Source organism: Lepisosteus oculatus, chromosome 18 (assembly GCF_040954835.1).
Source record: "Lepisosteus oculatus isolate fLepOcu1 chromosome 18, fLepOcu1.hap2, whole genome shotgun sequence".
Classification (NCBI taxonomy): Eukaryota; Metazoa; Chordata; class Actinopteri; order Semionotiformes; family Lepisosteidae; genus Lepisosteus; species Lepisosteus oculatus.
In genome coordinates this window covers 4260587-4276743 of record NC_090713.1, presented here as the reverse complement: position 1 = coordinate 4276743, position 16157 = coordinate 4260587, and the positions used below count along the sequence as shown (strand labels likewise).

At 36.7% G+C, this 16157-nt stretch overlaps 1 protein-coding gene across 1 annotated transcript; it reads left to right on the top strand.

Moving 5' to 3' along the window:
• The first annotated feature begins 922 nt into the window (after nt 1-922).
• Nucleotides 923-15064, top strand: LOC138224153 (cystatin-B-like). Its single transcript, XM_069180615.1, has 3 exons — nt 923-1067; nt 1600-1701; nt 14842-15064. The coding sequence occupies exons 1-3, from the start codon at nt 993-995 to the stop codon at nt 14980-14982; spliced, it is 318 nt and encodes a 105-aa protein (XP_069036716.1). The 5' UTR covers nt 923-992; the 3' UTR covers nt 14983-15064.
• The last annotated feature ends 1093 nt before the right edge of the window (nt 15065-16157 follow it).

The following is a 16157-nucleotide window of genomic DNA, read 5'->3' as shown; positions in this document are numbered from 1 at the left end:
TAAATAAACTGACTTAGTGAGAAACGTTGTTTTAGTTCTAATATATTTAGGGAGTGATTTTAAGAATAAGAATAAAATTCCTTTCATTTATAATGGGGACTCCCCTCCACCACCACCAATGTGCAGCATTCACCTAGATGATGCGACGGCAGCCATAATGCGCCAGAACACTCACCACACATCAGCTATCAGTGGGGAGGAGAGCAGAGTGATGAAGCCAAATCATAGATGGGGATTATTAGGAGGCCATGATTGGTAATGGCCAATGGGAAATTTGTGTCCCGGTCACTATTCTGGGGCGTTAGGACACACACAGACCGCAGGGTGAACACCTCCTACTGGTGACCTCCCACCTCCCACTAATACTGCTTTCATCAGCAACCTTAGCTTTCCAAGGAGGTCTCCTATGTAGGTGGGTTGCAGGGTGATATGGCTGCTTGCCACATGGAGAGTACATTTTGCAATTCAGAGGAAGGCTTCACGAACTGGAGATCCAGTTACTTATAACCTGGGATATACTATAGAAAGCCTTAGTGATTTTCTCATTTGGCAGAGACACACAATTGCAGAAATACAAGATTTTGTCTATTATTTATGATTATTAGAATTAAGTTCAATTGCTTTTTTTGAGGTCGAGAGTGATTTATGTCAACAAATAGAAGAAAATTCTTAGTCTTAGATATAGCACAAAAGACTTTCTTTCTACATTCAAATGACCTGCACAGCAGATGCCATACTGCCTTATATTACATAGAATGAAATAAACTATCACATTCCAACAGTCCAACCTCTCCCTATTGTTTTTTTTAATCTGTCCATGGGTGGGGCTCTGAATAGCCATTGGCTGGGATACAGGTGGAACCTGAACCTGTTGTGTTTAAAAGCAGGGAGGGAGAATCTGATTTTTCAGTCTTCAAGTAACTCAGTTACTGCAAGGTGCACATTATCAACAGTAACATCTGCTTGTTGTTATATTCACTTCTGTAATCAAAATGGAAGATACTAGATGTGGAGGGTGGAGTGATCCTAAAAGCCCTATTTCTGAAGAACAGAGGATCTGCAATGAGGTGAGTCTTCATCTGTTAAGATAAAAAAGTCTTGCACTCCTAATGTAATCTGACTGCTTCAGATCTGGAATCACAATTTTTGTCATAATGATGCAAATACTCCTGTTCCACTGACATATACACATTTTCAAAACCTTAATTTCTTATTCAAGATTAAACATCATCAAAAACACTGAAACAAAAAGATTGTTTTACAGGAAATTTGTGAAAAAATAAATGGGCAACAGGATCGTGCTTACTCTTTGAAGCACAAAGCTTAAATTTCATTTAAGATGACATTAAAAAGGAGAATTTAATTAAACATAAGAATGGATGTTTGATATAATTCACTTTTACTATGTTGCTTAGTCTCTTTTTTCAGACACTAATATTTTACAGTAATACATAATAATTTTATATACTGTGTATTTCAAGATGACACAGCATAGTATTATGTGGTATTTTTGTCACGTTTTCATTTCTAACTCTGAAATCTGAAAATGTTAAGTTCTGTTCCTGTATTCTTAGCTAATGCAAACATTTTTACTTCAAGCTGAAACAAGAGGTAGAATACCGGACGGGGAAGATCTACTGTGTTTTCACTGCAACATTATACATATCACAGGTGGTGGCTGGAGTCAACAAAATCATTAAGGTAAGTGAGTTATGTAATAAAAGCCCTTTATTTTGAATGTTTACTGAAACATATTTCTTAATTTCTTTGTTATAGGTTAATTTACTCAGCCATGATCTCACACCCATTTGACTCTATCTGAAAGGCTGGGTATACAGCACAGTAGAATTGTGTTGTATAGAGATAAAGTGACAAGAGAAAAAATAAGGGCTTTACCACAGAATAAATAGGTCTAATTAAGAGAATATTTTTACCAGCAGAATCAAAATACAACACCACAAACTTTTATAATAATAATAAACTTTAGTTTTTTATAGCGCCTTTAAAGGTGGCTTCTCAAAGCGCTTTTCAGGATGACAACAACAATAAATAAGAAGAATTTACAAGATAAAACACAATTACAATATATAGAGGAGACCGTGGATGGTGGTACTAAGAAAAGCAGAGGGGTGAAGAATGGAGCCAGTTAAGTAAAGGCGTTTCTGAAGAAGAGGGTTTTGAGTCTGGATTTGAAGGAGTTTAGAGAAGGTGACTCTCTGATATCCTTGGGGAGAGAGTTCCAGAGCTTGCGGGCATAACAGGAGAAGGCCCTGTCACCCATACAATGTAGACGGGCTTGGCGGACAGTAAGGAGAGCAGAATTAGAAGAGCGAAGGTTGCGAGGTGGGGAGCAGGGCGATAATAGTTCAGACAGATACTGAGGTGTCAAGCCATGCAGAGCCTTATACAGATACAGCCATTCAAAATGTGCGGGCGATATCGCATTATTTTCCGGTACGCTGTACCGCGAGTTACCAGTAAATACCGCGAGTTACCGGTAAATACCGCTAGCAAAATAATAGTATCTGGAATTTCCGCAAGGTGGAGCTAATAAAGCTCAACCTCTCATGTTTGAGCTGTCACCATCAAAGTCTTTAACGAAGATATTACTAATAGTATTAATAATGAACGACCTTGGACAAGCTGTAAGTGTAAACTCAAAGTATTGCCCTGGTCCACATTCCTTTTTTCATTGACCGTCTTTGTAAAAGTAACACCACAGCATTTCGCAATCACGCATTTTTTTCCAATCATGCAAAGTACAGTAATTTTTGAGAATCAATTCACCATGCCTTTCACATGCTCATAAAAGAGATTGATTTAGGAACATAAACATATTACCGTATGCAAACTGTACTGTATACAGTATGTATATGTATATTTAATGTCTTAACTGTGCCCGTTTAAGTATTGAATATTCATATGGAATTTTACCACTGAAGGGAAATCTTAGTAGCTGAGCATAAAAAGAATAGGAGCATACTGCAATCTGTGTGAAGGCCATAAACTATATTAATTTTGGAACATAAACATACAGTATATGGCTGGTCTCGGTACTTTAAAGAAAACATAAACAAAACATGGTTTCATTATGACCAGAATCGGTCTTGAGATATTTTTAACTTGATTTACAGTATTTGAGAGGTACTGTATGTCTTAACACCGATACTACGTAAATAATGCTCACGTATATGTTTCTAGGTTTATATTATGCATTTCATACGGTCAAATTACTTTTGAGCAACTAATAAGAAACGCGAAACGGTATGCCCAGGGCGTTTTAGTTTCGTTTTGTGCTGGGACTCTGCTTTAACAATGTCGCCGTGGATTGATTAGAGGTATCAAGTACATATAAGTCATTTTTTAAATGTTGTAGTTCGTCTTGTAAAAATGTTACGAGTACATCATCTATCAACAATTACACAGGTTCTGTTTCCATATTGCGGATTTTGGTTACGTAATATTATTTTCTAGATTTCACGTTGTGAATATATGATTTGGGCAACCAGAGCCGCAAAGAAGTACATTATGGGTTGTTGTTTTTTTTTTGCAGTTTTATCTAGAACAAGCGATGCTTAAACCTTTGTCTGATTCTTGTGAAACTATCCACACCACAGTTACAGTATCTAGGAGTTGACTTCAGTGATGTCACTGATGGGATGTTTGTAAAAATCCATCCTCTGTAAAACGTCTTCTCTAGTTGTCCTGCATATGTATTCGCTAATGAAGCTGTGTGTTCTGAGCCTGGATCTCTACATTTCTGTATGAACCAGCTTAGAGGGCTAAAGACAGTTTGTGTTTAAACTGAGTGTAACGCAATTTATGCTTCTAAAGTCATGGTCAGCATTTATTATTGTACTGTGCTGTAAACTTGTTCTGTGCCTAGTCACATTATTTTATAGCGTTTTTATAGCGTTATCAAATCAGGTGGCGCTGTGTGTTAGTTTCCTGACTCCCATGTCACATGGTCTGTGATTGAATCCCATGGAACTATGACTTTATTTTTTAACAAACATTTCTTTGAAAAAATGAAACGTTTCCCTTGGTCAGAGATTAAATAAAACCTCACTCGTACCAAACAAATTTATATTTCTAAATATCACAACATGATCGAATTTAAGTCTTTTTAATAACAATGAATAGTCACCTATGCGTTACAAAATAAACATTTATATTGATTTGAATGGCGTTTTGATTTAAATCGTAAATGTGTGTTTAAATATATGTGTTTAAAGGCGATATACTGTATAAAAGCGCTGATTCTTATGGAGTGTGTTCCGCCGGGGATTCAAAAAATTTATTTTTTTAATCGCGTATCTAAGGAAAATTGCAGTATAACTTTGTTCATGCACAAACAGTGGCATGTTACATTATAATTTGGGTGTCTCCTCTTGCCAGAAAGCTCTAAATTGCATTTTGAGTGCGGTTTTTGACTTTTTCTGGTTTGCATAAAAGCCCTTTTAGCCTTTGTCACTAATGAAACAAAGGTCACTAGCCTTTGTCACTAATGAAACCACTAAATAAAGACATAAATATAAAAATCTTAAGATTTTTAAAATACATGACTTTGCTAAAATTTATTTGAAAATAAAAACGATTACAAACGCCAGGGGAGAGAGAGAACAGGGGAGGGATGTTGGTTTTGCATAAGGGGTGGGGTTATGGAAATGAGGTCTGTTTGGGAATGTGGAGTTACATGTTCTGGCTTTTTGTGAATTATAGTTGTTGAGTATGGAGTGTTGAGGTATTGATTTTGTGTAATGCTTTATGTTGAAAATTGAGGTGGATTTTGTTTATGATAAAGAGGATAAACTGGGATGGGAGGAGGTTTTGGTTTTGCATGAGGGGCGGGATTATGATAATTGGAGGAATTTGCGAGAGTATAATGGTTTGATATATTTGATTTTGTATTGTGGTCGTTATCTATGTTTTTGGTAGGTATTATGTTTATATGGTTGTTTTTGTTGGTTGGTTGTTATTATGGTTATTAATAATACGATCTATAGTTGAAATCTGAGCCTAAATAAAAAGAAAAAGCAAGTGATTAGGTTTATGAGCAATCTAATTACTCATTCGTTTAAAACACTATATAAAATAAAGTTTATTATTAATTTGCTGGACAGAGCGGTGAATATTATTATGCATAAGACAACGATAACGATTCTGATCAGTTTAGAAATCTGTGTACGCTGTAAGGTTTTTACTTCTTAAACTTTTAAAATACACGTTTCGAATAGAAAGAAATCCTCTTCCTGGTACAGTCGCATGAAGAGAGAGGCGAAACAGCCCTACACAGCCCTGTCGCAGTACACGAATATAATCATATCGTTATTAAATTCTTTAGATACATGATTCCAAATTATATTAGCAGAAAAGCTTAAAACTACTCTTTTTCACACGTTATTTCACATGTTAGTTAAATTTAATTTATTTATATATTATATTTTTATATCTCTGACCAAGGGAAATGTCAAAGAAATGTTTGTTAAAAAAAGAGTCATAGTTTTAGTGGGATTCGATCACAGACCATGTGACATGCGAGTCAGGAACCTAACACACAGCACCACCGGCAAGCTCACACACAGACTGCTGAAAAAGCACTACAGAAACATTATCGACAGACAATATACAGCGTGTACAATTCTTGTGTTGCAGTACATGAATATAATTATATCGTTATTAATTTTGTTAGATACGCGATTCCATATTATATTCCCTTTTAATCAAATTCTAAAAGTATGCTTGTTGACTACGGTATCTCTTTAGTTAAAGACTTCGATGCTTAAAATGTTTAGGGAGAAATGGAATACTGGTGTGTATTTTTTCTTTAAAGTACCAAGACCAGCCATATACTGTATGTTTATGTTCCAAAATTAATATCGTTGATGGCCTTCACATGCGTTACAGTATGCTCCTATTCTTTTTATGCTCAGCTACTAAGATTTCCCTTCAGTGGTAAAATTCAATATCTACAACGGGCACAGTAAAGACATTTACTGTAAGTCTTTCTACGACAGACCAACGGACCACGAGTGCCTCTGTCGGTCAACCAATCACGTACCGCGGTACCCCGCGTCATCTTGCATCGCGATGCGCGACGCCACCTGCGGTACGTGTCTGTAACGCGCACTTTGAATGGCTGCATCTGTAGGTGAGCATGAGGATTTTAAAGTCTACACGGAATTTGACCGAAAGCCAGTGCAAGGACTCCAGGATAGGAGTAATGTGATCACTTGCACAAGATCTGGTCATGATTCTGGCTGCTAAGTTATGGACATACTGCAGTTTATTCAGAGTAGATTTATATACCCCATCGAGTAGAGCATTACAGTAGTCAATTCGAGAGAACACAAATGTGTTGATCAGCTTTTCAGTCACAGTTAGTGATAGCATAGGACGTAGTCTAGCGATATTTCTGAGGTGAAAAAAAAGATGTTTTGACAGTATGCTGCACATGTGGGTCGAATGTTAAGCCAGAATCGAATATAACCCCAAGGCTTTTCAATTTTGATTGAAGCTCAAGTACAGAACCATCTTCAGATAGGGTTACAGGACTGGCTTTATGAAGTTGATGGGGGGTGCCAATAAGCATGACTTCAGTCGTAGTTAAGATGAAGGAAGTTTTGAGTCATCCAAATTTTTTATGTCAGAGATGTAATTAGATAGAATAGAGACAGCCACATCAGTGTCAGGTTTGGTATGGATGTATATTTGAGTATCGTCAGCGTAAAAATGAAAGCTGAGGCCATGTGATCTTAAAAGCTGACCAAGTGGAAACATGTAAATGCTGAAGAGTAAGGGGCCCAGTATTGAGCCCTGAGGAACACCAGACTTAACAAGACCAATTTCAGACCTGTACCCATTAAGGGAGACAAAGTGACAGCGATCAGTGAAGTGAGATTTGAACCATTTGAGAGCAGTGTCAGAAACTCCAAACACAGTCTCAAGACAAGAAAGTAAGATGTTATGGTCAACAGTGTCAAAAGCAGCACTGAGATCAAGAAGTATGAGTATAGAAACAGAACCAGAATCAGCAGCTATTAGAAGATCGTTAGTGACTTTGACCAGGGCAGTTTCTGTGCTGTGAAGTTGATGGAAGCCAGATTGAAGGGGTTCAAAAAGGTTGTTTGTCCTGAGGTGGTTATGTAACTGAAGTGTGACAGCACATTCTAGAATTTTAGCAAGAAAGGGTAAGTTGGAGATGGGGCGAAAATTGTTAAGATTGTCGAGAGCCATGTAAGGCTTTCTTGGCACGGGGGTAATGGTAGCAGTTTTGAGGACCTTTGGTACAATGCCAGTGCTAATGGATTAATGTATAATATTGAGGACAATGGGACAGAGAGAAGAGAAACAGCACTGAAATAAAGTGGTGGGAATGGGATCTAAAATAGATGTGGTGGGTTTCATGCGTGTAACTAGTTTATTGAGGGATGCTGAATCAAGAAGAGAGAAGCTGGAGAGAAGGGAACCAGAGAAGTTGGATGAGGAGGGAAGAGGTATGGAAATGATATGCATAGTGGAGAGAATGTGATGCCGGGTGTTGTCAATCTTAGAAATAAAGAAATCTAAGAATGCTTTGCAAAGTTGTGATGAGGCAGGTAATGTGGTGGGGCAGTTTGGCTTGAGCAGTCTGTTGATGGTGGAGAAAAGATGTCTGGGGTTGTTTTGGTGATTTCCAATGATGTGAGAGAAGTAGGTGGATCTAGCAGACACTGTAGTAACCTTATATTCAGATAAGTAATCTCTCCAAGCCTGATAATGTATATTTAGGCCAGAAAGATGCCACCTACGCTCAAGTTTGTGAAAGGCTGCCTTCATGGATCGCAGATGGTCATTGTACCAGGGGGCAGGGCAAGAGAAGGAGATGGCTCGAGTTTTTAAAGGAGCAAAGGTGTCGAGGGTAGATAAAAGAGCACTGTCAAGTAATTGTATTTTGTCCTCTAGAGGGTCAGAGGAAGAGAAACAAGATAAGGAGGACAGAACAGAATTTGCAAACCTTGGGTGATCAATTGATCGCCAGTTGCAGTTTACAGAGCGTGGGGGGGAAGTGTTAGAAACAGATAATTCCAGATTGAAAAGAATGGCTAAGTGGTCAGAGAGATCAAGGGGAGAGCAGTGGGAGACAAAAGAGTCATTTGCAATAATTAAATTACCTATCTAATAGGTAGAAATACAGTAGCAGTCATTTAACAAATTCTGAGCATTCAGAAACTTTGCGGAGGTTCTTAGGTGTCCATAGACTGTTCCAATATATATTTTACTTGTGCCCATCAAAAAAGTGAATTTTTGTCATACTGTATGTACATCCCGCAACTGTTAAAAAAAGTGCAGAAACACACTTTTCTAAATGTTTGCCTTAACACAATAAATAGCCTATTTAGCACTTCCAGTAAGTAAATGTGGTTGCAACAATAATGGATTTTATTTATTCTTTTCCTGAAGTTTTATTGTTTTAAATTTTTTTAGGAGGCAAAGAACCATCCCATGTCCTGTCTTCATGAAAATGCCTGCAGATTGAATACATGTGTTCAATCTCTATTTTTTATCCATGGTATTAGACATATTAGAGTAGACCTGCAAAAGAAAGTGCTACATCTTCAAGAAAGACAACAAAAATCAATTAGCTGTTTTTTCTTACTCTTTGTTCTGTACATTTTTTTTCTTTTTGCCTTTCTATTGTTTATTCAGTAAGGCATAAAAAAAACTTAAGATTCAGACTTTATGTCCAAGGGGTTCCATTGAATTCACCAGTTCTGTACTATCTACCTTCCAAGATAATTCAAGATTATTAAAGGGTACATCCATTCCAGGAGGACATTTACCTTGGGTTCCATTTAGGGACAGGATCTAAATGGTAGAAGCTCAGATCATTCCCTTACCACATGGGTTAAACTACAATTTGCAAAAGCCAGTTTTCTCCAGTTGGGAAAGGAGGTAGGAGCTACCGAATAGATGTCGAATATGCAGCCGCTCAGTTATCCTGAAGGTACAGATGCAGCCATTCAAAATGGGTGAGGTATTTCGCGGCATACCCCGGTGGTCGTGTCGCGGTATCACGCGGTATCACGCAGTTCACGTGTGTCACGTGACTAACTATCCGGCGTCGCCTTGTAAAACCGCCAGGGGGAGCTTAACCTCTCATGTACAGCATTTGAGCCTTTAATTTTGAACTGTGTATTACAGCATGTTAATCATCAGTCATTAAAATGTTGGTATATTTTATGAAAGCAAGATTGCTCAGTTGGACAAAAGTACACAACCTACCTTTATCAGAAATATTTATGCATCAAAGCCTTTACTGAAGATATTACTAATAGTATTAATAATGGATGACTTTGGACAAGCTGTATACTCAAAGTATAATTTCTTTAGCACATTTGTACAAGCACTTGGAATCTGTCCAAGCCATACTTTGTCAGGCATTTTGTTTTACTTCAACGGGCATAAAAACTTCCTTGCTTTTAACAGGGCGTTTCATAATTTCTAACTACGAAAATGATTTAAAATGCGACACCTATCATTCAACTAGAGCTTAAAATATCACAAGGAAAAATACACACCGGTATTCCATTTCTCCCTAAACATTGTAAGCTTCGAAGTCTTTAACGTGATACCGGAGTCAACAAGCATACTTTTAGAATTTGATTAAAAGGGAATATAATATGGAATCGCGTATCTCAAGAATTTAATAACGGTATGATTATATCCGTGTACTGCGGCAGGACTGTGTAGGGCTGTTTCGCCTACCTTTTCATGTGAGCTGTCTTGTAGCCTACTGGTCTAGGTGCGTGACTACCAACTGGCAGGTTGTGTGTTCAAATTCAGCTGGTGTTGGACTTTTCATTTTTATTTATTTATTTTTTAATCGCGTAACATAAACATATTACCGTATGCAAACTGTACTGTATACAGTATGTATATGTATATTTAATGTCTTAACTGTGCCCGTTTAATTGAATTTAAAAAAATTATTTAAAACACGAACATTAAGCTGTTTACATCTTCCGCCTGAGAACAGTCACCCGTTGCTACCCAACGCAGAATGGTGATTGGCTGACACTATCTGACACCCCTCTGATTGGAGAAAAAAGACGTGCTGGTTTGCTATACATACTGTACCAGGAAGAGGATTTCTTTCTATTCAAAACGTGTATTTTAAAAGTTTAAGAAGTAAAAACCTTACAGCGTACACAGATTTCTAAACTGATCAGGATCGTTATCTTTGTCTTATGCATAATAATGTTCACCGCTCTGTCCAGCAAATTAATAATAAACTTTATTTTATATAGCGTTTTAAACGAATAAGTAATTAGATTGCTCATAAACCTAATCACTTGCTTTTTCTTTTTATTTAGGCTCAGATTTCAACTATAGATCGTATTATTAATAACCATAATAACAACCAACCAACAAAAACAACCATATAAACATAATACCAACAAAAAACATAGATAACAACCACAATACAAAATCAAATAATCAAACCATTTTACTCTCGCAAAGTCCTCCAATTATCATAATCCCGGCCCTTATGCAAAACCAAACCTTCCTCCCATCCCAGTTTATCCTGTTTATCATAAACAAAATCCACCTCAATTTTCAACATAAAGCATTACACAAAATCAATACCTCAACACTCCATACTCAACAACGATAATTCACAAACAGCCAGAACATGTAACTACACATTCCCAAACAGACCTAATTTCCATAGCCCTGCCCCTTATGCAAAACCAACATCCCTCCCCTGTTCTCTCTCTCCCCTGGCGGGGGATAAATAAATAAACATAAACGTTATATTAAATTTATTATATTTATTATATTTATAATAAAATAAATTTATTATTTATTAATACGGGATAAATAAATAAACAACGGGTTTAGAAATGAGTTATTTCAAGATGAAAAAGAAAACATACACGAAACATGGTTTTAACTTGATTTACAGTATTTGAGAGGTATGTCTTAACACCGATACTACAGTGCTTAAGTACTGCTCACGTATATGTTTCTAGGTTTATATTATGCATTTTATACGGTCAAATTACTTTTGAGCAACTAATAAGAAGCGCGAAACGGTATGCGTTTTACTTTCGTTTTGTGCTGGGACCCGTGGATTGATTAGAGATATCAAGTACATACAAGTCATTTTTTAAATGTTGTAGTTCGTCTTGAAAAAATGTTACGAATACATCATCTATCAACAATCACACAGGTTCTGTTTCCATATTGCGGATTTTGGTTAGGTATTATCAAATTCAGTGGCGCTGTTAGTTTACTGAGTCCCATGTCACATGGTCTGTGATTGAAACCTGTAAAACCGGTTTAATTTGTCACAGCCAGCACTCTTCAGGTGTGAGGGTCTTCTGCTCAGAATGAAACGCTAAAATGTTTGTGTATTCTAATGGTAGTGGGGGCAGGGTGTGTGGGAACAGGTTTGGTTGAAATTGCATTGGAGATCTATGTTCTTCACACCTGAAACATTTTCTCTGAAAGCATTTTCTTCGCAGTTTAACCGATCTTGTTACAGCATGTTACAGTTTACTATTATTAACCATATTAATTTTAAGTGCTTAATGTAAAATCTTGTAAAAATATATTTTCATTGTTCAAATATACATTAAGTCTGACTATCATATAATAAGTTAAATACAAAACTAATGAAAAAATAGGGTTAAATATAATTCAAAATATTTTGCTAACAATGTTAACTGTTTATGAATAATAAAATGTATTAACTAAGGAGTAGGATGGCACAGTTGTTAGTATGTTTTTTGTTTTGTTTCTTTTTCATAAATACAATTTGCTGGACAGTAGTACCTGATGTCTCAGTGGCTTTCAAAATTAAATTCTGCAATAAATAACCACATGTAAGACTCTGATGCTTAAAATGTTTAGGGAGAAAGTGGAATACTGGTGTGTATTTTTTTTTAAACTACCAATACCAGCCATATACAGTCTGTAACGTAGGGATTTCTATATGTCTTTATTTAGTGGTTACATTAGTGACAAAGGTTAAACGTTTAGCTTCAGTAACGTGTACATATCTCCCCTTTTTATAAAACGACATGGTTGAAAACTGTTCCAGAGCCACTGTTGTTTCACCAGTGAAAAGTACATCATGAAATGCCTCTCCCTGTTCAATCCACTGGAAAAAAGAAAAGGAGCATAAAGCTTCTGATGGTCATAAACGATATTCATTTAGGAGCAGCATCAGAGGTATGTTTACAATTGTAAACAATTACAACCGCCAGGGGAGAGAGAGAACAGGGGAGGCATGTTGGTTTTGCATAAGGGGCAGGGCTATGGAAATTAGGTCTGTTTGGGAATGTGTAGTTACATGTTCTGGCTGTTTGTGAATTATCGTTGTTGAGTATGGAGTGTTGAGGTATTGATTTTGTGTAATGCTTTATGTTGAAAATTGAGGTGGATTTTGTTTATGATAAACAGGATAAACTGGGATGGGAGGAAGGTTTGGTTTTGCATAAGGGCCGGGATTATGATAATTGGAGGACTTTGCGAGAGTAAAATGGTTTGATTATTTGATTTTGTATTGTGGTTGTTATCTATGTTTTTGGTTGGTATTATGTTTATATGGTTGTTTTTGTTGGTTGGTTGTTATTATGGTTATTAATAATACAATCTATAGTTGAAATCTGAGCCTAAATAAAAAGAAAAAGCAAGTGATTAGGTTTATGAGCAATCTAATTACTTATTCGTTTAAAAGGCTATATAAAATAAAGTTTATTATTAATTTGCTGGACAGAGCGGTGAACATTATTATGCATAAGACAAAGATAACGATCCTGATCAGTTTAGAAATCTGTGTACGCTGTAAGGTTTTTACTTCTTAAACTTTTAAAATACACGTTTTGAATAGAAAGAAATCCTCTTCCTGGTACAGTATGTATAGCAAACCAGCACGTCTTTTTTCTCCAATCAGAGGGGTGTCAGATGGTGTCAGCCAGTCACCATTCTGCGTTGGGTAGCAACGGGTGACTGTTCTCAGGCGGAAGATGTAAACAGCTTAATGTTCGTGTTTTAAATAATTTTTTTAAATTCAATTAAACGGGCACAGTTAAGACATTAAATATACATATACATACTGTATACAGTACAGTTTGTATACGGTAATATGTTTATGTTACGCGATTAAAAAATAAATAAATAAAAATGAAAAGCCCAGCACCAGCTGGATTTGAACACACAACCTGCCAGTTGGTAGTCACGCACCTAGACCAGTAGGCTACAAGACAGCTCACATGAAAAGGCAGGCGAATCAGCCCTACACAGCCCTGCCGCAGTACACGGATGTAACCATACCGTTATTAAATTCTTGAGATACGCGATTCCATATTATATTCCCTTTTAATCAAATTCTAAAAGTATGCTTGTTGACTCCGGTATCACGTTAAAGACTTCGAAGCTTACAATGTTTAGGGAGAAATGGAATACTGGTGTGTATTTTTTTCTTTAAAGTACCGTGACCAGCTATATACTGTATGTTTACGTTCCAAAATTAATATCGTTTATGGCCTTCACACGCGTTACAGTATGCTCCTATTCTTTTTATGCTCAGCTACTAAGATTTCCCTTCAGTGGTAAAATTCAATATCTACAACGGGCACAGTAAAGACGTTTACAGTAAGTCTTTCTACGACAGACCAACGGATCACGAGTGCCCCTGTCGGTCAACCAATCACGCACCGCGGTACCCCGTGTCATCTTACCTGCGGTACGTGTCTGTACCGCACACTTTGAATGGCTGCATCTGTACCATGTTTGAAAAATAGGGGAAATAGAGCAGGGTGATCAGGTTATGGGCCATAATTGGGTGAAGCAGGGCTTACACATAGATTGTTCCCACCTCAGCTAGGGCTCTGAGTTTGCCCAATTCAGATGCTTAATGTGTGTAGTTTCTCTCACTGCCATTCAACCAGATTGGAGGATCTGGCACAGTGGCCTATGAATAAGTTTCACGTGAGAGTGCAAGAGATAATTAAGAGGTAATCAAATAGAAGCTAATACAGTATGACTATAAATTTAATCACAAAGCCTTAGGTAGTGCTTAAAACTTTATTTAGGGTCTCTTCGTTTCAACAATAGGGTAGCAATCATATCTTTTTTTAAAAAACACATTAAGCCAGTGACATTAAGTGGCATTGCCAATGACATGCTGAAAATTACTGTATGGTAAAATGTTATTTATTAAAAGCCTAGTTTCCAGCTGAAGAAAAACTCTTCTTCATTTTTTTCAGTTCTGCTACCTCAGTGCTTAAAGTTAAAAATAATAAATGCATCCATCCATGTTCTAACCACTTTATCCAACACAGTGTCACTGGCCAGCTAGGGCTATTCACGCCAAGCAATGGGTGTAAGGCAGGATACACCCTGGGTGGCCTGGGTGGGCTGCCAGTTCATTGCAGAGAACACAGTGACACACTCACACCACCACCAGTTTTCCTGGAGTCCAGTGAATCTACCAGTATGTCTTTGGACTGTGGGAGGAAAAGGATCACACAGAGGAAACCTGCACAAACCATAATTGCACCCCAGGAACTGAACACAAGGTTTCAGCTTTGCAAGCCAGTAATGTTAAGAACTGTATGCTTTTGTGTCTGTCCTATGATGGACTGGTGTCCTCTTCAGAGATTATTCCACTTTGCTTGAGTGGAATAGGAAAAGGATAGATGAAAGGAAAAAAATATATATATGTATCCTGTTTATATATACATAAACATTTATATGGACACTTGGTTTTAATTACAGTATATTATTAAGATGATTTTTATTCTTACTTAAACTCAATAACTAATCCATTTTCTTCTGCATCCATTGCAGGTCCATGTTGGAGAAGATGACTACATCCATGTTGAAGTGTTTGTTCCTCTGCCCTGTCATGGTTCTAAGCCTCAGCTGACTGATGTGAAGACAGGCTTTCATAAGGACAGCCCTTTTGAAATTTTTAAACCAAAACCCTAAAATTCATGCTCTTTCCAGTTTTATCCAGGGGTAAAATATAGTTGAAAACCACAAATTCATAATATGTGAATTGTTTACAAATGTTGGAATTGTTGACGTGCGATTGTTGAAAAAACTAAACAATAATCAACTATTCTAAATAAAAATAAAATTGAAAAAAAATTAAGAATGAAATTGTTTCCATTACGTTATAGGAAACACATATAAAATTAGTTTTGTCAACTGTTGTGGACTCAAGACGAAACCATACAACAACAAGAACAACAACATCAATAATAATATATTATTATTATATAAAATAATGTTTTACCAATTCAGAATGAAGATCTGTAAAGGAATACTTCTAAGTTCACCTATTGCTTTAAAAATATCTGTTTTTCTTAACCTTTATACTTTCTAATTGAATGTGTTCTGCTTGGTATGGTGCTAAATTGCTTAGTAAGAAAGGTGTGTACTTTCTTTGTCCCATAATTAAATAACCTCTGGGAGGGAGCAGCTGTTACTTACTATCTACTGCACTAGTTTAGTGCTGAGTACCATGGGATCACCCACACTTAGTACATTGCTTTCAGTGGGATGCAATTGACCCATTGGGTAATGTACTGTATCACAGTGGCTTACATTTTGCCTTAAAAGTGATACTGTACATACACATACTGTGACACTTTAAATGTGCACAAATGTCTACACATTGGGAATTTATTTTTTATGACTGGCAACATTTATGTACACACAATACTTCAAAGGAAAGTCTCATGCATTTTTGATCTCAGAATGTTTTCTAATTTACATCTGTGGATCTTTCCTTAAACTGTTGGTAAAAAAAACAGAACCAGCCACTGCAAAGCAAAAAAACAAACTAAACAAAAGCCTACAGTTGCTTTTTGAGCTCATTGAGCTGCTAACTAACTTAATCATTGTCATTCCTCACTATAACCCTGAACAGCTAAACTGCTTATCGGTATTATAACAAAACAAATGGTCAATTGCAATAAACATTTGGATTTAGCATACAGCTGACTACTTAATTGCAGAACTAGCAATACAGTCCTATCTGGAAATCATCTCCAGCTTTCAGTTTAAGTTCCTACATCAGCCAGGGCTCTGCGTTTGCCCATACTTCACAATGCTTAATGTGTGTGGTTTCTCCATTGTCACTCCACCAGCTTAGAGGA